Source organism: Phocoena sinus, chromosome 8 (genome assembly GCF_008692025.1).
Source record: "Phocoena sinus isolate mPhoSin1 chromosome 8, mPhoSin1.pri, whole genome shotgun sequence".
NCBI lineage: Eukaryota > Metazoa > Chordata > Mammalia > Artiodactyla > Phocoenidae > Phocoena > Phocoena sinus.
Genome location: NC_045770.1, coordinates 78721646 through 78744544, shown reverse-complemented (window position 1 = coordinate 78744544; position 22899 = coordinate 78721646). Strand labels below are relative to the sequence as shown.

Sequence of the window (22899 nt, the reverse complement as noted above, 5' to 3'; positions counted from 1 at the left end):
TTTTGGCAGTAACTGAAGAGTGGGAGCTCAAAAATGAATGGATTTCCCTTAAAAGCAAAACAAAACCCCTTTTGGATGAATAACATCCAGTATTATTCTTGGGAAAACTTGGAGGAGGGAGGGAGAGGAACACACACAAGAGAATCTGGACTTTCCACCAAGAAAATTAGGTGGAGACTGTGAACCAAGTTATATCTCTTTTACAAGTAAACAATTTTCATGACTGACTCCTCCACAGACTGTATGTTCAGTGAAGGCAGGAGTGTGGTCTGCTTAACTCACCTGATCTCCAACATCTTCATGGAATCTGTCAAAATTACTTGCTGAATTAAGAAATAATTGTAAATACATGAGCAAAATAACTACCAGCATTATAATAGCAAGCAGGTATAAACTGCTCTGGAAACATATGACAATCAGTCACTTGATTGATTCTTTTTGTATGGAGATTTTGAGAAATCACAAGGAAATTAAATTAATAAAAACCTATCACAAGACTTGAGTTTGTAAGATTTTTTCAATAAATACTTCTTAATTGAATTAATCACTAGTGATATGGATATTCTGGGATGTTCCCAGAGGAAACATAACTAAAAGAGTCAGTAGACACTGAGATCAGAATTCCACTTGCCCAATTCTGTAACACTAGGCAGTGTGTGAATAAATCCTTACCTCATAAAGAGGTAAGGCAGTGTATGGTTGTTATTTTATACATAGTAAAATAATTTTAATAAATATGAATGGATTAGTTTTGCTAGGGTCACCTTGAGTTATAGTTCAGTACTTCCTATGGATGTTCCTCAGATAACTAATCAAAAGACATGTCCTGTGGGAACAAAAAAGTGGGGGTGGTTTCCAATATCAAGTAAAAATATGGGTGACCACTTTATTCCATTGATAAAGCTTATTAGCAAATTATCCAGATATTTAAGCAAATAAATCATCAGAGCTTTTGATCTTGTCAATCCACTTATTGGTAAAGTGGTTAAATCCAATCAGTAGTAATTTAGGGGTCCCTCAAATCCTTAATTTAATTTTTTTCTCTCAGTAAGGGAACAGTTGGCTAAATCACCAAATTGTAATACTATGCACCTGAGTAAAAAATATGAGTTGGATCTAAATACACTGCAATTTAAGATATCCATAATACATTGTTAAACGACAGAATTGAATAGCAGAATAGTAAGTATATCATGACTAATTTTATGTAAAAAATTTATATGTGTTTGTATATACATAGAAAATATATAGAGGGGCACAACAGTATAATTCAAGATATTATTAGCAAGGCTACCAAAGGAGAAAAGGGTATGATTTGAGAGATGGTAGATGTGCACTTTGACTTTTTATTTTGTACATTGTTATACTTCTGATTTTTTACATTTTTTTCTTTCTGTAATATGATAAATATTTTTTTTAAAAAAACCCTAGAATGTTTAAAATAGCACGAGTGGTTATTTTTGGATAATAAGAGTGAGGGTTATGTGTTATTTCCTTTCTATTTTTCATTTTTTGCCTAGTGAGCATTGTTACTTTTATTGTTTCACTTGAAAAAAATAGCTTTCCTTAAAGAACACTAAAAAAAATTTGAAGAAAGGAAAGTTATGAGGGATAAAGAAGGGCTTTACATAATGATAAGAGGGTCATGTGTGGGTTAACGTGGTATATGGGAAATCTCTGTACCTTCCTCTCAATTTTACTATGATCCTTAAACTGCTCTAAAAAATAAAGTCTTCTTTAAAAGCATATAAGAAACAGGATTAAGAAGAAATAGTTCAAACTGAAGATGAAACAGATGGAAAGATATACCATACTCTTGGATTGGAAGAATCAATATTGTCAAAATGAATATACTACCCAAGGCAATCTACAGATTCAATGCAATCCCTATCAAATTACCAATGGCATTTTTCACAGAACTAGAACAAAATCTTAAAATTTGTGTGGAGATACAAAAGACCCCAAATAGACAAAGCAATCTTGAGAAAGAAAAATGGAGCTGGAGGAATCAGGTTCCTTGACGTAAGGCTATACTACAAAGCTAGAATCATCAAAACAGTATGATACTGGCACAAAAACAGAAATATAGATCAACAGAACACAATAGAAAGCCCAGAAATAAACCCATGCACCTATGGTCAATTAATCTATGACAAAGGGGGCAAGACTGCAATGGAGGAAAGACAGTATCTCCAATAAATAGTGCTGGGGAAACTGGACAGCTACATGTAAAATATGAAATTAGAAAATTCTTTAACACCACACACAAAAATAAACTCAAAATGGATTAAAAAACTAAATGTAAGGCTGGACACTATAAAACTCTTAGAAGAACACAGGCAGAACACCCTTTGACATAAATTGCAGCAATATCTTTTTTTGTTCTGTTTCTTAGAGTATGGAAATAAAAACAAAAATAAACAAATGGGACCTAAGTAAACTCAAAAGCTTTTGCAGAGCAAAGGAACCCATAAATAAAACGAAAAGACAACCCACAGAATGGGAGAAAATATTTGCAAACAATGTTACTGACAAGGGATTAGTTTCCAAAATTTACAAACAGCTTGTGCAGCTCAATATCCAAAAAAAGAACAACCCAAGCAAAAAATCGGCAGAAGACCTAAATAGACATTTCTACAGAGAAGATATGCAGATGGTCAAGAGGCATATGAAAAGATGCTCATCATTGTTAAGTATTAGAGGAACACAAATCAAAACTACGAGATATCACTTCACACCGGTCAGCATGGCCATCATAAAAAATCTACAAATAATATAAATGTTGGATAGGGTGTGGTGAAACGGGAACCCTCCAACACTGTTGGTGGGAATGCAAATTGGTAGAGCCAGTATGGAGAACAGTATGGAGGTTCCTTAAAACAATAAAAGTAGAGTTACCATATGATCCAGCAATCCCACTCCTGGGCATATATCCAGAGAAAAACATGGTTCAAAGGATACATGCACAAAAGAATAGATACATGTATATGTTTAACTGAATCACTTTGCTGTACACCTGAAACTATCAATAACATTGTTAATCAACTGTACTCCAATACAAAATAAAAATTTAAAAACAAAAAATATTAAAACCTAGACATTAACAGTTTGGCAAACTTTTCTTTCAACGTTTTGTCTTTCTTTTCATAGAGTTTTGTACTTTATATAGAATCATTCCTTCTTTAATTTTTAAAATTGTAAAAATAGTTATGCCCTTTGAAAAATATTTAAATTTATGGAGACATGTAGAGTAAAAAAGGAATATATTTTAAAATAGTACTGTACATATGCATTTCTTTTACATTTGGGAGATAACTGCTATACATTTTAAAAAGCCACGTGTTATACACTTTTATACTAAAACATAAACGATCATATCTCTTCCAGAATATTATACCACATAGCTAATACTATTAAAGCACATACCTCCTTTTCTAACATCAAGCCTTCTGCTCTGAGGTTCTTTTCAAATGTGTTTCTTTTGTCATACTGTATATTTGACTTTCTATAAACCAGGATGTAATCAATCCGCTTTTTGCCATCTTTGAATAGAAGTCCACTGGATGCTATGTAATTCATGTCATTCTGCAAATAAAGCAAGGGTTGTTAATAGCGTGGGTTTGATAAGCACACACATTTTGCTTTCAGTCACTTCCGTTTGAATATTGGCAATCCAATATAAAAATGTGTTTTTTACATTCCAATTGTGAGATAAGAAAAGATCATTTTAAAAGTTTGCAATCTACAGTAGGAGACAAGCTAGCAAGTGACGTTTTAGGATTTGAAATTAGGCAGTCTGACACCAGAACATGGATTCTCTGATGTTAGCATCAAAATGTGTATGTTTTATTCAATAAGACCCTGTAAAAAGAATTGCCAACATACATTGAATATTTGCTCAAAATCAGGCCCAGACATAAATGTTTTACATATTTTAATATTCAAACTTTCATTTTGAAGATAAAGACAACAAGGTTTAAACAACATAAGCATTGAGAACTGAAATTAACATAATTTCCTACATGAAATAATACTCAGATAAGACATTATTTTCCTAAACCTATGTTCAACAATACCAAACCAAACAATTCCTGGGCTGCTTGTTCCAAGAAATACTTGCTCCCAGAATATAAGACTGTGATCCAACTAAAACAGCCTACTTATTAAGACTAATTGCATGCTTATTAAGACTTCTTTAAGGTCCTCCCCTTGCTCTGTCCACCTACCCCAGCTGTTTTTCCCATACTCCGACCAATTTTCAACCAACTTCCTCCCTTGCAAGATTTACCTTAAAATCCCCCAGTCCAGGTCCTAGAGCCCTCTGAAAACTCTTCCCTAACTTCGTCTTTTTAAAACACTACTAAGACTACCCAGGTGGTATCCTTATTTGCTGTAACTTCAATAAAATTAGTTTTTATGATCAACTGATTTTCATGATGGTCTTTTTCGGGGGCTGGCACTTTGCCAAGAAATGGTTCCGCATCACTTGAATTCAAGTTTGACTCCCAGTCCATGTTCTTAACTATTATATACATTATCCTTCTTTCTCCACATTTTCCATCAGACTATTTAAATATCTGTACCAACTCTCTATTCCATTTTTCCCCATACAGGCATTCTTGAGATTCAAAAATGTCTTAACATTTGGAGAGCTATCTGATCATTTCAGACAAAGGCATCTCCAACTTCTTTGGAGGAGCCTACTTGGGACATACATGCAGCTCGAGGTGAAAAAGTGAGGACCAGAGTAACCTGGTGGCCAAGGAGTCATCCAGGTGAAGCAAAAAAAAGATATCTGAGTGACTGTCATCCTATAGGGACAGGTTAGGCTGCTCAGGAGCTGTCTTTTTAGAAAGAATAGGTTCATGTGTGTGAATTCGGGGGTATTAGAGACTCCCACGTTCAAGGACAAGAAGGTTTGCATAGCATGTTCTTCAATGAATGAGAATATTTTGAGATTCCCAGGATTATTTTATTGGTTACTATAAAGTGACTAACAACTCCAGCAGAGTCATCAAGGCCTTGCAGTTGCATAATAATGATGATAATAATAGCTATCACTAACTGATCACTTACTATGGTGCCAGGCAGTGTGCCAAGTGCTTTATTCTCATAATTCTTTAAGGTAGATATTGATATGAGTACCAGAAGCCAAAGAGGTTAAGTGACATCCCAGATGTCATGGAAACGGCAATAGTGAAACTAGAACTCTCACCTATTTGATGGTGGTCTTGACAACTATATTGCAAAAGACAAGGAAGTATATATACGTGTACATTACTAGGTCTGGGGCTTGAGCAGTAATAGAAGGCTAACTGGCCAAAAGGCCATTTACAGGTCCTATAGGATGGAGACACTGAGGATTTATGGCCAGAGAAGACACAATTAACTTCAGGCTTTAGAGTGCTTTTGCCTCCACCACTCCAGAGGTTTCTTTGGCCAGCGTCACCAATGACATACACATTGATGTATCCCATTAATCAATTTTCTATCCTCTTCTTTACCTTTCAGTAGTTGAATCACTCACTCCACCTTGAAATACATTTTTTTCTTTTGCACTCCCAAAACATCTCATTTATTTGGATTTTTTCCTACTTAAATGGTTCCTTATTCTCAGCTTTTATTTCTTTCTTCCTCTGATTTGTTAAAGGACCAGTCATTGATTCTCTTGCCTTCTTTATCTGCATTCCCTTCCTTGTGATTTCATTCAGTCTCATGGTTTTAAATAAGAATCTATATGCTGACTACATAATTAATATCCATAGGCTTGTGTATCCAACTGCCTTCCTGATTTCTTCACTTGGATGTCTAATGGACATCTCAGAGTTGACTGTCCAAAATGGAATTCCTTATTTTATCCAAGCAGATGTTTCCCCAAACCCTCTTTATTCTGATTGGTTGCAAATCTATCCTTTAAATTGCTCAGATCAAAAATCTCGAGTCATCTTTATTTCCTCTCTTTTCACCCATCTAATATTCAGAGCATCAGAAAATTCTTCAAAATATATATAGAATCTGACCACTTTCTAACACCTTCATAACTACTCTTTTCTAAGATATATCACATATTGACTACATTATTATAATAGTCTGACTCATCTCCTAGCTTCTATCTTTGCTCCTCTAAAGTCTATTCTCAACATGACAGTTAAGACACTTGAGTGATCCTCCGCATTATAAACGACATTATATAACTCCTCTCTTCAAGACCCTACAGCTGCTTTCCACGATATTCCATTCTTGATCCTACTTTTCCTAATCTATTTGCCTTAGCAACTGTTAAATTCCAACATGTTATATAACACTAAATAATTTACTTATTAATTATCCTTTGTTTACTGTCTACCTTATTCTATTGGAATATAAATTTTACAAAGGTGATAAATTTTTACTGTTTTGTTCACAGAGTATTTCAAACATCTAACCCAGGGCCAGACACATAGTAAGCATTAATAGATATTTATGGGAAGACGGAGGGAAGGAAAGAAGTGAAAGGAAAGAAGGGAATAATCCATAGTTATGTGTATCCAGGTAGGAATAACCTCAAAAATTTAAGGCCATTAAAATATCATGTGGTCATTTCTCATCCTCTCCCCTCCAACATTAATACAAATCAAATTATAATCAAATAAGATGAATGATCACAAAATTGTAGCAGAACTGCAATAGCCATGGCTTTCCCTTTGTGTTATACTATGACACACTGCCTCCAGGCATCTCCATGTTAATGTAAACAAAGATTGAGCTAAAATAAGATTATATAAAATTTTTCCTCGGCATTTTCTTTTTCTTAAAGTGTACCACCCTCTTAATACCAGTCCAGTATTAAGTATCACCTGAATCTTAAATTAATAATAAAATATTTAATCCCAGGTGAAGGTAAAATCCTTCAATGAGAAGACCTAGAAATCACATGACTGGTTGGTAGGAAAACTATGAGAAGATAAGATAGTTTTAAAATATTTTATGTGTTTTCCCTATTTTAAGAGTAGCATGGACTGAAAGTAGAACCCTGATAGGTATTGTTATCTGTTACTCTAAGATTAAGCAAAATAAATGTTAAATTCTCCCAGAGAAGCAACTGCCTAACTATTTAAAAACCAAAAACCAAAAAACCTACATCTTTTTATGATAAGTGACCTTTGGTATTATTCACAGGTTTTGTCTCTGCCTATGTAAACATGTTCACAAATTCTATTAACTAGCATTCTAATTTACTATCTAATTATTTTATCATTCTAAATTATGAATAATGAGTTTTACCAGTTTATCAGGAAAAAAGAAAAGTAGTTTTCAAAATGGTAATAAAGAAGCATGGAAAGATTTGGAAATCTCTTCTGAATTACGTAAAAAGAACATAATATAGGTTCTACATAATTTTAAGGTTAAGAATATTACATTTTATTTTAATACATATTTGGCAAGCATTAACCAAGATGTTGATTAACCCACGTTCAAATCTGTTGCCTAAAAGCAGAATTGATGGGAAATTTATTATCTAGACAACAAAAGAACCACCTCTTTTTTTGATATAATAACGTTTGTTCAAACATGAAATCAAGACTCATCTGGAACAGTGAAATGTTTTCCAGTTACAATGTGGAATGCATTCCATTTTATACCAGGTTTTTCATGTTTATTGTTCCCAGAAGACAGAATAAAACTAGCTTTTCTCAGAGAAACTGGGATGCAGATCATCCATCAGGTACCTAATCTTTCAACAGCTTCGAAAACCACTTAATTATTTAAGGCATTGTAAACCATGAAGCGCAGAGACTTTCAGAAAAGCTTGTCTTCCTAAAGAATATCTTGAGAATACCCAAGTTAAGGTTCAGGTTTGCAAAGATTTTAGACCATTTGCAAAACCGCAATAGAAGTCTGCCTATTTGCATGAGAATGCCTTTTAGGGTATTCTTCAAATAAAATTATGGCAGTAACTGCTTGTTTGTGAGATCCATATTTTTTCTAGCATTTATTCTTCTCAATCTAACAAGAACACCTAATGAACACCTAATGTGTGCGAGGTGCTGTGCTAAACTCCAGGGATAAAAATAAGTAGACACTGAATATTTTCAGAGATTTTAGCATACATATGGAGTGATAGGCCTGCAAATGTTTAGCTACATTGCTATCTTACATGTGCAGTAACTCTGAGTTACAGAGTTGAAGAATGTCAGGGTATAGCCAGAGGAAACCTGATTAATGGGTATCAGAAGCCATCAAGGGTCATATTAGCTAGGTGAATTTACCACAGTCCTTCCTCAGGCCACTGCAAAATTAGATCTTGTCACTAATCTGCAAGTGATTGCTGATTTTCTGTTAACCATATCTTTGAGGTAGTAAAACGCAGTTAAGGTATTGAGCTCTGGATCAGACAGAGCTGGGTTTTAATTAACTGTGTTCTTAGACATGTAATTTAACTTCATTGCTCAGCCTCAATTCCTGTAGCTTTGAAGTGAAGATAATATTATCAACATTGTAAGATTGTTGTTATGACTAAATGAGATAATGCGTACGGAGCATTCTCAATATAATCTGACTCACTTTACAAGACTTAAGAAAAAGTTAGCTATTATCACAAGAAAACAAGGTAAAAAATGTATGCAGTGCATTAATTCCTGTTGGAATTTTTCTTGTTTTCTAATGATCCAAATGACACCTTTCACATTTTGGAATGTTATCTTCCTCAGGACAAAGACAGATAGAAACACAGAAAAATAAGCCAAAGGATGTTAGTGTGAATATGGAATTAGAGCAAAGGAAAGCAGATCTGCTTTATATATACTTATGAAACATGATTTATTACAAAATAAAAAGTGCAACAAACAGAAGCATAACAATTATTATAAGACAAACACCTTTATAACTACTACCTAAGTCATGAAACACCAGATGCCCCCCTTTTATCCTTTCTCTCAATCATAATGCCCTCTGCACCCCTCTCTCCCAAGGTAATCATAATCCTGTCATTTATGGTACTATTTTCCCACTTTTCTTCAGTTTTATCACCAAACGATATATCCTTCAACATTATATTTGAGTTCTGTCCTTTTCAAACTTTATGTAAATGCAAATATATAATGAGTAATCTATTGTGTCTGGCTTCTTTCATGTAATACTATGGGTGTGAAATCCATCCCTGATTTCCATATATATGTAGTTTATTTTTTCACTGTTATAATATATTACCCTATGAATACAACAAAACTTATTTATGCTTTCTACTAATGATGGATATTTGGGCTGTTTCTAGTCTTAATTATAACAAATAAAGCTAAAATAGGTATTCATGTGTATATCTTGTAATACAACTGTCCATACGTTTCTATCAAGTATGTACCTGAGAAAAACTGCTGATTCACAGGGAATGCTTGTTTTCAACTTTAGTAGACAATGCCAAACTACTTTCTAAACCAATTTAAATCTCTACCAGTAGTATTTAAATTACCCTGCTTTATAACTTCTTCCCAGTCTTTTAGAAATAATAATTATTACTATTTTTTTTAGACATTCTGGTCTATTCTTAAAAATTGGACTTATTTTTCTCAGTATGCAAGAGTCTCAGGTGCTACTAGTGTCTACTAGTACTTATTTTTCTCAGTATGCAAGAGTCTCAGGTGCTACTAGTATCTACTCCTACCCACAACACTACGTTTATCCAAATTTCGGTGTTTGGAATGCAACAAATTATTGCCATGCTCATTTACCGGGTATTTCTGCTTTTGTTTGGATTTAGAGAGAGAGGCACAGATGCGGAAGGGCAGAGGAAGCAGGGCATGACTCAGGCCCACTCAAAAGACTGCGCCTGTTGAGAAGGGTAGCAGATGCTTAGTTTCCTAGAGTGTCTGGCCACTGCAGCCCCAAATTAAGGATAGACCGTGGGCCAGGTTAGCCCAAGTCTCCTCTGTAATTTCGGTGCCATTAGGCTGGTTTCAGTTAATAAGGCCAAGTGTCTGTTCCAGGCTTGCGTTTCTTAATCCTATCCTACAAATCTTCAAATAATGAAAATCTTTTTCATTAGTTTCCAGTGGTGGTGTTTGCTTTTGTGTTTCTGTATCCTTTTTTGGCAGTCTCTAATGGAAAACTTGGGAGAGCGCAGTCCAGACACTGTGATTCTCATGCCATGTTTTACTCAGAAGTTCTAGCTTTACACTCCTTAATTAGAGAAACAGCCAAGCAGCCTTTATATGTAACTGTAATTTATTTCAGAGTAAAACCATTCCTCATAATAGCTCTTGTAATTGGCCTTACCTGTTACAGAGAAAAACAAAAAGGCTTTTAATATTTTTTTCCATTTCAGACAAATGAGAAGCAGTTTTGTCAAGAAAAATCACATATTTACAACAACAAAAAACATCCCTATTAAAAAAAACAAATTAACAGAAAGCACATCTTACACTATGGTTCAAAAGAAATTCCACACATAGGTGTAAATTTAGTAAGTGCTACTGGATTAATTAAAATTCTGGCTCTTCTATCAGAGAAAGTTTTAATTTTAAAGTGGTACTTATAGAAGAAAAATGTTTTAATTTTCTGAGTTTCCTGGGGGATAAAAAATATATTAATACATACATATATATATATATATATATTTTTTTTTTAATGCACCAACCTTAACTTAAAATGTGCCAGAAATGTTATTACTATTCAAACGCTTCTATGCAAATCTTCTCTAATTATGAGTCTGAGGAATCTCAAAAAATCTGACCTCAGTGTTACACAGTGTGGTTTCACTGCTGGTAAAAACCTGGCCAGGCTTGTCTTACCGCCTCCTTAACAGAAGCTCAACCCCACCTCTAGTCCACACAGCCATCAGAAATATACAAATCTCTATTTTGGTAACTCTAATCAGATGGCAGAGTCTCTAACTGACTGCATTCCAACTCCTATTATTTACAGTCTGGCAGACATTTAAGAAAATAACAACTAATTAACATTTAAAGAAATAATACTACTAATATAAGCTAAGCAGAAAACAAGTACTCCTCTACATACTCTGCACATATTAACACATTTCATGCTCACAGAAACTGAGAGATAACTACTGTTTTTCCCATATCACAGATGTTAAAATTGAGGCAGACTTTAAAATGGATGGAAAGGTCTTTTCATTCTCTATATTCTCAACTATTGCTGAGATAGGAAACCAAGGGCACTGGAAAGGATCATACATTTTATATCACTGTTATAATTACCACCACTGATGTTGTCACTTACGGAAATAGAGAATTTTTAATAATTTTAATTAAAGAACTAAAAGAATAATTCATTTGCTGAATTAGCTTTCTAACCTTGTACTATTAGGAGTTGAGATATCTATATCTAATGATAGATTGACTCAATAGTCATAACGATAGATAACATTTATCAAAGCTTTTCTATAAGCCAAGAATTTAGCCAAGCACTTATATATACCAACTAATTTAATCCTTATAAGAACCCAATACGGCAGTTTTATCATTAGCCCAGTTACACGTATCAGGCAACAGTGCCCAAGGTCAGTGAGTCAGTCAGCTGTAGTGTGGATTAGAATCCAGGCAGACTGAGATGAAGCACTGACTCTTAAGCACTGCATTTTTTTTTAACATCTTTATTGGAGTATAATTGCTTTACAGTGGTGTGTTCGTTTCTGCTTTATTACAAAGTGAATCAGTTATACATATGTTCTCATATCTCTTCCCTCTTGTGTCTCCCTCCCTCCCATCCTCCCTATCCCACCCCTCTAGGTGGTCACAGAGCACCGAGCTGATCTCCTTGTGCTATGTGGCTGCTTCCCACTAGCTATCTCTTTTATATTTGGTAGTGTATATATGTCCATGCCTCTCTCTTGTTTTGTCACAGCTTACCCTTCCCCCTCCCCATATCCTCAAGTCCATTCTCTAGTAGGTCTGTGTCTTTATTCCCATCTTGCCCCTAGGTTCTTCGTGACCTTTTTTTTTTCTTAGATTCCACATATATGTGTTAGCATACGGTATTTGTCTTTCTCTTTCTGACTTACTTCACTCTGTATGACAGACTCTAGGTCCATCCACCTCACTACAAATAACTTGATTTCGTTTCTTTTTATGGCTGAGGAATATTCCATTGTATATAGGTGCCACATCTACTTTATCCATTCATCCGACGATGGACACTTAGGTTGCTTCTGTGCCCTGGCTGTTGTAAACAGAGCTGCATTTTATAATCCCTCCCTGCTCAGCGAGATGCTATTCCTATTTTCATTTTACTTTCTTCACCCTGACTCTTATTCTGTATTGCATGTGTATATCTCATAATTATGGCATGCTACTGATTAAAAAATCATTATTAACCATGGAATTCAATCAATTTATAACTAATAAGGTATTGATTTCATTAACCCCCAGAGATAGCTTGTGATATCTTGGCCGCTGGGCCTCCATAATATGATCAGCTTAGTATTTAGCAAGCTGTGCCACACGTACTTTGAAAACAAATGTTTTAATATTCACAAGACAGTGCATCACTCAGAGAACCCAAAGGGTGCCTTGTCACCCAACCACAGAAGGCTCCCTCTGAGGCCTGGCAGATAACAGTATACATGGAGCTCGGGGCATGGAAGAGAGAGATGTTGCTGACTGATTGTTCTTTCAGAGGCAGAGCTAGGGCAACAAGGTGAGCTGAAAGCAGGATTCAGAAATCAGTCATAAGCTTCTTCTCTAGTGGCAGTCTAAGAGCCACTTGTCTCATTTGGGATTCCCATGGGGAGTCTCTTCATCTCCCTTTCACTTGAGACTTAGTGGACGCACAAGCTGTGTGGCTCAGTGTAACCACCAGATTAAGGAAAGAGGTTTGGGAGAAGCAGTCAGTGCCTCCTCCTTCCCAATGCTCATGCTTCTTGGGAAAATAGGGAAGGAAACAAGCTCCCGCCTTCTACCCTGACCTAGAGGGAGGTGCACATGGATTCAGCAGCCTTGCCTGCCCATAGCATATGGAATTGGTGAGACAAAGCTGTTTGCTCCAAATGGTAGCTTCGATAACAAAGCACCCTAAAAATTCTGGACCTTACTCTAATCTGGACCTAGATCTAATTTTTGAATCTCACTCTCCCAGGGAGAGGACTTTTAGAGGAAGTGAGTCACTTGGGGAAAAGATAGGACTAAAGCTTCCTGTTTTTCTTATTTCTTGATAACTTCACAGGGTTCAGAGTTTCATGGTTTGTTTTTAAATCATACCAATTTTTTCAGCTTTAGAAGTGACTGAGTTGCCAAGTGAAAGAAGCCAGTTGGAAAGGCAACATATTGTATGATTCCAACTATATGACATTCTGGAAAAGGCAAAACTATGAGGACAGTAAAAAGATCAGGGGTTGCCACAGGTTAGGAGGATTTTTAGGGCAGTGAAACTACTCTGAATGATACTATAATGATGGATACATATCATCATAAATTTGTGTTAACTCAGAGATTGTACAACAGCAAGAGTGAACACTAATGTAAACTACAGACTTTGGGTGATTACGATGTGTTAATGTGGGTTCATCAATTGTAACAAATGTACACTCTGGTGGGGATGTTGATAATAGGTGAGGCTGTATGTGAGTGGGGGGCAGAGAGTATACGGGAAATCTCTGACTGCTCCATTTTTCTGTGAACCTAAAACTGCTTTTAAAAAGAAAGTCTTTTTGCAAGTTTTTTTAAAACACCGAGTTAAATGTCATATACCTTACAAGCTACTCTATGTCTCTTATTGCCATTTTCCTAGCAATATTAAATTTACATCTTGGGGAAAAAAGAGACATCTTCAAGTAAAAAAGTAAAAACTGAAGGACTTTGTTTCTTTTCATTTTGCTGCATGATCCTTTTTCTCTAATAAGACAATGTATTTGTTCAAGAAATATTTACTTTATAATGTTTATATACATGTATATTTATTTATTTATCTACTATGTGCTAAGGATGCTTGTAGGCTCTGAGGATATAGCAATGAACAAGGCAAAATGAGGTATATCCTCCTGTAAGGAAGATACAGTAAAGAAATAAATACATGATATAATCCAGATAGTGCCAAGTACTATGTAAAAATAAGTTTGGTGTTTTGGAGGAACGTCAGCAAAGACCACTTTAATGGACAGAAATAAAGATGTAGGATTTTCAGTTGGGGCAATAAGATTCAAGTTACAGAGAGCAGTCAAATTTATTTTTCTATAAAAGGAATAGTTCAATAGTTCACATAATTATTGTGAAGGGATGATTAAGTAATAAGGCAATGTGCATAAGTAGGATGATCTCTTGTTCATTTTAACACCCCATCCTTACACATAGGATACAATAAATATGTTAAATGAGATAATGCATAAATGACAGGAATAAAAATTATGTAAAATATTGTAAACTTATTATTACTACTACTATTATAATTATGTGATGTTATTATTTACTCTACTCAATATTATTACCATTATTCTACTCAATATTATTAAGTAGAAATATAGAGGAGAGGGAGAAAGTTCTGAAGAGGGGGCCCTTTAGCCAGGGAAGTAAATAAGTACAAAAGAAAAGTGATTTTTGAAAATATCGCTTCTTACACCAAAGAGATTCATGAGATTAGGCCCCTATATTTTTGTCAAGCCAAATACTTGGAATTGTGCTGATAGAGCATCTTGCTGACTAAATTTTTATTGAATTAATTCAATGAATGCTTATGAATTATACAAAATTAATTTACACAGAACTTCAAATCTTTTTTGGTCAGTCAGGAAAGGATATTGTTGATTATATTTCCCTGGCCTGCTGACAAGCACCTGCTGGTATATTTCAGTTTCAATTTGGTCCATTAACGGTATACCAAAAATTCATTGATGAGGTTGCATTTTAATGTATCAGAATAGCAGATTTTATGGTAAGTGTATGAGTTATCTATTGTTGCATTAAAAACAAACTTAGGAGCTAAAAACAATGTAGATATATTATCTTACATTTCTGTGGGTCAGGAGTTCAGGCATGGCTCAGTGGGTCTTTGGGTCAGGGCCACACAAAGCTGCAATCAAGGTGTTAGCAAAGCTGTACTCTCATCTTTAGACTTGACTAGGGAGAATCCACTTCTAAGATAACTCAGGTTCTTAGTAGAATTCATTTCCTTGTGGCTAAGGAATGAGTATCTGACTTCTTTCTGGCTGTTAGCTGGAGGTCATTCTCAGCTTCTAGTAGCTTCTTACTGTTGCTTGACATGTGGGCATTCCCAAGATGGCAGCTTACTTCATCAAACACAAAAGAAAAGTCTCCAGAGTGAGCTGGAGAGCAAGACAGAGTCTTACGTAATATGACGTAATCACAGGAGGAACATATCTCTTTTGCCTTATACTAGTATTTAGAAGCAAGTATATAGGGGAGAGGATTATACAAGAAAGTAAACACCAAGAGGCAAAGATGATTCAGGCCATCCAAGAGGCTGTCTGTCACAGTAAAGTTTATGAATTAGATAAAAGTTAAAGATCTGGTTTAAAAGATTAAAAGGTTGAGTTTTAAAAGTAATCTTATGAAATACTACATGAGGGAAGGAAAGCTTATGGTCTCATTCACCAAACTCCTCAGTGGAACAACTGGGCAATAATATATCAGTTTAGGAAATGTCAGGAGGAAATATAAAAATAAGGAAATGAAAGAATTTAGATTTTACTCATGGTTCTATGTCTGCATAGAATGTCTTCAGACAGTTGTGTTTTCCTCCCGGTTGCTCAGTTCCTCTACCAAGAATCAAAGAGTGAGTGCAAAACAAGTAAGGGTTCCTATAGCTCTGACATTCACGATGCTCTTCTTTTTTCCAAATATTTCTCCGAGAGGCTGTTTTTTAAAGATCATTCAGGTTTTTCAACTAACTTTGTCTAGGGTTTTTATTCCCCTTCAGAATTATGCTCACATAAATATCTGGCAGCTGAATTCACTCACTGAAGTGAAGCAAAGGTCTTTTCAGGGAAAATTGTATATGACAATTGAGCTCTGTTTTACTTCGGCCTCAGTAAGCACCTTTAACATCATGAAGGAGAAAACAGGAGACAAAGCCTGCTCTTATGCCAAAATAAAAAGCAGTATCTTACCAGTGTTATCAAATTCCACAAATCAGCTGGAATACAAAACACACACTTTGGAATGTAGCACTCTTTTTTGACCACTGAGATAAAGTCTGAAGGGGAAAATGCAGAGATATAAAAGTCACCTAGGAAAATCTAGCACCAATTTTCAGAAATAGGGCATAAAAATAGAAAAGCAGGGCTGTGATTCCAGCAACATGGCAAACAACATAATTTCAAAACCCTCATACAATAAAAAACCTAGAAAAGATAGATAAAATAAAACATACATCTTTTGAAATTCATAGAGGAATTAGCAGGAAAACATGTAAAACTCTAGCTTCCAGATAGAAAAAAAAGGTAGAAAACCGTAACACATGTTGGAAAGCTAGAGTGTGGCTACTCTGGGTAAGATCTAGAAATTAATAACAAAAATAACAATAGTGGGCAAAAATTTATACATTAAAAAATAAAACATCTAAATAACTAATAAACTAAAACAATAAAATTCTATGAAAGCTAGAAAATATTGAAAGTGAAAATATGGTCTATTTAATAAGTGATGCTGATTCAGATGAATTGGATATCCATATGAAAAAGATTAATTTGACTCCTACTTTAGACTTGATAGACTTTTTAGAACTGATATTCTAGTCAATTCAGTTGATATTCTAGTCAAATATCAATTCTAGTCCAGAAATAACCCATAAATTTATGGTCAATTGACTTTCAACAACAGTTCCAAGGCAATTCAATGGGGAATACGAATGGTCTTTTCAAAAAAATGGTGCTAGGGCAACTGTATATCCATGTGCAAAAGAAGGTGGACCCCTATCTTAAACCATACACAAAAATTAACTCAAAATGGAACACAGACCTAAATGTAATGAGAAAACTATAAAATTATTAGACTAAAAACATTTGAGTAAATGTTTGGGACCTTGTGTTTATAGGTTATGATTTCTTAGATACAACACCAAGAGCACAAGTGACAATTAAATAAACAAAATATAAATAGAACTATATCAAAATTAAACACTTTGTGCTGCAAAATAATTACATCAAGAAAGTGAAAGGCAAACCACAGAATGAAAAAAATATTTGAAAAACCATATGTCTGTAGGGTACTTGCATTCACAGAATATAAATAACTCAACAATTAAAAACACAAATAACTCACTTAAAAATGGGTAAAAGTTTTGAACAGGGATTTGTTCAAGAAGATACAAAAATGGCCATATAAACATTCAAGCGTTTTCAGCATAATGAAAGTTACAGAGAAATGCAAATAAAAACCATAGTGAGATACCATTTTTTACCCATTATGATGGCTATAATCAGAAAGACAAAAATTATACCAGTATTGGCAAGGATATGGAGAAACTGGAACCCTTTTACATTGCTGGTGGGGATGTAAAATAGTGGAGAAGCTTTGGAAAACAGTTTGACAATTACTCCTAATGTTAAACATAGAGTTACCAAATCATCAATTTCATTCCTAGGTATATACCCAGGGAAATGAAACCACACATCCATACAAAAACTTGTACAGAAACATTCAGCAGCATTATTCAAAATAGTAAAAAAGAAGAAACAACGCAGTGTCTACTGGATGAATACATAAATAAAATGTGGTATTACCCATATAATGAAATATTATCCAGCATTAAAAAGGAATTAAATATTGACACATGCTACAACATAGATCAACCTTGAAAATATTATACAAAGTGAAGCTAGTACAAAAGATCATATATTATATGATTCTGTTAATATGAAATTCAATAGTAGGCAAATATATACAGAGTATCAATTAATCATTTCCTAGGATTGGAGGAGTGGGAGAATGGAGAGTAACTGCTAACAGGTACAGGTTTTTTTGGGGGGAGACAAAATATTTTAAAATAATATTATGGTGATGACTACACAACCCCTATGAATATACTAAAAACAGTAAACTGTACACTTTAAATGGGCCATGAATTGTATGGTATGTGAATTTTATCTCAGTAAAGCACTAAAAATCAGTTACAGATGGATTATTCACTGTGAACTACATAAGAATATAGTTTTCAGAAGCTAACATAGGAATTCAGAGTAGGCGAATATTTCTAAAACAGGACATAAAAAGAAAAAGATGGATAAATTTGCCTACATTACATGTAAAAAGCATCTGTTCATCACAGGCAGACTGGGTATTGTAAAAATACCCATTATCTCACATTCATCTATAAAGCTGATATCATTCAAATGAAGATCTCAACAGAGTTTTGTGTGTCTGTATATAACTTAACAAGCTAATCCTCATATGGAAGATCAAAGCGTCTTTGATAGGAAAAGATAGTGAGGAATTGTTATGTTAAGTTCAGGACTGCAGAAATTAGAATGGAGAGGTAAATTGCATACCTGAGCACTTAAGTTGCTTTTGCCCTCAAGGACATTTGCAGATCTTACAAGTGTGGGCTTCCATATTAGCACAGTTCTGTGTGCTGGGTGCCAGGGATACAATGGTGAATGGGACAGACAGCCCAATCTGCCGAGGTATTTTTAGGACGCCTCAGTAGTAAGTGTACTTAAAATATTAAGATACTCCCTTCTGTTGGCTCTGAATTCATAGCAGATGAAGGGCAGGGAGATGCTAAAAAGAATGAGAAGGTCAACACAAAGAGGTCAAATTATGCAAGGCCAGAATGAATTCATTTGCGGTTTTGCAAATGCAGAAGTAAAATTGTCAAGTCAAAATATTGAATCGGGAAAACATTATCTCTGAAAGAGGGGAATAGCCCAGAACATTACCCTGGTCAAAGGCTACTGTTTCACTTGAATATTTAACTTGAAATAGCAGACCTTCAGATCAGGGTATCAAAGTTTCTGGCACTGAATAACTGCTTAGTATCATCATCATTGTCCTTGACCATATGTGGAAATTAGGACAGTTCACATAATGCTCCAAAGCAAACTATTCTAAACTACTAGGTGTTTATTTGTCATCAATCATATACTCTAAGAAGGCAGAGAATAAAGCCTCCCATAACCTTTACAGCAAGATGGATTTGTTCTGATGAGAAATGTGTTGACTCTCTTGCAGAAAAGAAGAGCCCTAGGTTGTGTTCCTTACATTTGAAGAAAATTATTTTTCATGATCCAGCGCTCCTATGTTCCTCTTGCCTTCTCCCTAAAAGCTCAATCAGACAAGAATCTCTTGAGACACAGTAAGAGGACGAAGAATTATCATGCAAATATTTTTGCTAATATAATAAAGCACATGATCTTTTCACATTGGCTACAAATAATCTACTTAGAGTAAAAATGAATTGGGTCATGTTGGAAACTCTAGAAAGTTAGCATTGAAAATATAACATAGAATATGAATGCCTATTTTACCACGAGTTTAGTTCTTTCCAGTACCAGAGTTACTCTTGCTATTAAGATTTAGATATTTATAAACAGATAGAAAGATGAACTCTCTGAGGCACCCATGGGTGTCATTTAAGATTATGGCCCTGGCTGTTTGTATTTGTATAGATTTCTCCAGCGTTGGTCGTTTAGTTCCCTAAACTGCAGAAGGATAGGTCAAGACAAGACTAGTGGTTTTTAACTCTTCTTTGGTAATAGACAATATCTGGCAAAAAAAGGAAGGCACCTACTTACATATTCATATAATTATACATATATTTTCAGAGAGTTCATGGGTCCCCTGGAACTCATGTGGAAGCCTCCATAGAGCTCCCTGGACACCAGGCTGAGAACGTCTGCATCAGGCAGTCTCAGAATCCTTCCAGTTCTAGGAACACCTGCCTCTGTAAACTAAACTCCCCTTGGCAAGCCTTGGCAGAAAGAAGCTGCATCTCTTACAGCAAATCCTCCAAGCACTTTGGAAGCTCACAGTTAAACTAAAAGTGTGGCCATTTGAGTTTATAAAAGAAGTGTGTGTTAGTGAAGGTACACAACATTTCTTTTCCCCTCTTAATCTTTCCTTTTTGGACACTATGAAAAACCAACACAAAACAATGCCTCATGTTTGAAAGCGAGTAAGTGGAGACATTTTGTATTTCTTTAATTTTGTGAAGACAACATGACTTGTAGTTGGGGTACCAGAGATGAGGACTCACTTCAACTTCTTATCTTGTGTTACTGTACACAAATACTTAATTAAATTTCAACATCTTTATTTATAAAATGGTAATAATAAGGCCTGCTCATTTCCCTGAAAAATTGTGAAGATGGTGGCTGATGTGTATTAAACAACTAGCGTGAGTGCCAGACTTCTTAGGTGCTAGATAAATGACAACTGTCATCTGGGAAGTGATTAGACAAGATACAATATGGCACTGTTTCTCAAACTTTACTCATATATCTATATTTTTTGCCACAGCTACAGACAACCTATTAAATAGTTTTTCCTTAGATTGCACTCTATCTAAAAAAATAGGCTTTGCCAAAATAATGTTAACCTAAAAATAACAAGTTTGGTGTGCTAGTTATGTTTTTCTTTTCTAACACATATTAAAATGATGTCGTATCTATTAACTTTTTTGAAGTTGTTTCTATGCAGCTTAAAAATTATTTTGAAAACTATGATTAGGAAAGCATGCAGCTATAGCAAGCCACTAAACCTTAGCTTAAACCTAATCTGGGTTTATTATTTTCCTTGGCAAAGAGCAAGACTGGAGACAAGGTGGTTGAAGTTTTGATGGTGGGAAATGCCTTGAGGAGTCCAGGTGGCAGTACCCTGGGCATCTGACATTCAGTCAGTGAGTTACAGTCCCTGAGGGCTTCGAGCAAGGAGAAGAAGGAGAGGAAGTCAGGACAGAAGATGCATGAATTTTGAAGACTGATGTTACTGATCTCAGGTCCAGAGCTGGACAAGCTCCTGTCATTTTTAGCAGGTTAAAGCTGCATCACTATTTAAAGGGGGCAGTATTCTAAACCTAACAAAAAGTAACAGATAATTTATCACTTAAAAAAAGTAAAAATTAAAACACAAGGCAGGAATGGTTAGCTTGGAAGGCAGAAAAATGGCTCTCAATTGCTGATTTACTGACGCAAATCTTTAATAACACACCCCTTTTTAGAAGTTACACACAAAGTTGTAATTCTGTGAAGAATTTGGGAGGTCATTAAGGCACTGCTTATCTTTTAGCCAATATTGCCTAGAACTGCCCACAGCAGTCCTTTCTAGCATGCTTCTCTACGGACAATAAGAAATATGTCACAAAACAGATGGAAACGAATCACATCTTATGAAAGCCAGATTATTAATACTCAGAGGTGCAACTTTCATTAACCTAACACACACACACACACACACACACACACACACACACACACATACACACCCCTAATGTTCTTAGCAACTACTTCGAGCTACATGCTGAAGAAACAAAGAGGCATCTATTATTCAACAAATATTTTTTTACTGCTTACTCAGTTCCAGACACTTGTTCCAGTCATTGGGGATAGAGCGGTGAACAGCAATCAGAATAAAACGCGTACTCAAGTGAAGTCCTGTATACTCCAGTTTGCATAAGAAAATGCTTATTAAGCATCCATTATGTGCTGACAAGTGGGCCTTTTTCTTTACCTGAGTTTTTTCTTTCCACCCTATGGGAGCTAGTGCAGCCTAGAATTCAAGGCTTATCCTTTGGAAGTAGACAGATCTGAATTTGAATTCTGGCCCTGCCTCTCAGCTAGCTACGTGGACTTGGGCACATTAATCTCTGTGTTCATTGGTTTCCTAATTTATAAAGTAGAAAAACAAATATCCCCTACAATACAGAATTAAGTATTCACTGAAAGTATTGATTTAGTGTTCTCCTTCTGTCTTGGTCACTATTTTAGGCATGGGTGAAAAACACTGAACAAAATGGACATGGCCTTACAGTCCAGCCATGGGGATAAATGAGTGGATTTATCTAAAAGTGATTAGTGGGAAGTTGATACAGTGGACTTATTGCTGTAATTATTAAATACTGATAATTTGAATGGAGGATAAGATGATGAATACATGCACATAAGAGAAGAGTATTTTAATGAAATAAGCGGTAGGTATTAAATGACAAATGACTGTCTGAAAAATAATAAGCATTTAAAATCATATGTTTAAATAGACAACTGCTACCCCAGGATTTAAATACAGGAAGCTACCGCGGTAGTTGGTGTTGACCAAAGGTAGCCTAACTGGAAAGATAGGTTTTACTAATCAGACAACATATAAGAAAAAAAAGATCAGATAGTGTCATAACCATTTAGGCAAAAGCATCTATGAATACTCTAGAAGTGCAACAGCAGCGCTGAGGTAGAGCAAAAGATACACACATCTCAGCTCCCTAACTCATTAATAAAACACTAGTGTTTAATCTCATTCCAATGCCTTGAGAGAACCTGTTTTATCAAACACCATTTTAATTCTAGATAACTAAGTTTTTTGTATGCCATGGTGCATGGTCCATGGTCTGTGGTCCACATTCAATACATTTTTGCTTATCCATTTTACTTATCTCTAAATCTAACACTGTTTGGAAGAAGATAAAAGTGGCAGTGGAGGTGGGGGCTGTGGAAAGAGTCGGTTAAAATTCATCTGTTTTCCCTCTGGGTGTGGAGAAGTTATAGATGAATTGTGTCAAACATCAGGATTTCTTACGGTTATCTTTTCATAATCAAAAGTAAAAATAAACTGGTGAAAAATAAACAGGGAAACACTGTTACTTCTGTTCTTCTGAGACTTCTTACGGTATCTTGGTAATGAAGAGATACACTCTGATACACAGCCTCCATTTTCTGCATACCCTTCTCTACACTGAGATCTTTCCCTCATTCAGAGCCAGCTTGTACCAGCCAACAAGAGCCCATTTTTAAATTTTGGGAAATTT

At 35.2% G+C, this 22899-nt stretch overlaps 1 protein-coding gene across 1 annotated transcript in view; it reads right to left on the bottom strand.

The window, feature by feature from the left end:
* ANO3 (anoctamin 3) overlaps window positions 1-22899 on the bottom strand; it is a 440374-nt gene that overhangs the window by 137590 nt on the left and 279885 nt on the right. The window contains 1 exon segment of the mRNA XM_032640382.1: window positions 3427-3585. Coding sequence (XP_032496273.1) covers window positions 3427-3585 — 159 coding nt within the window.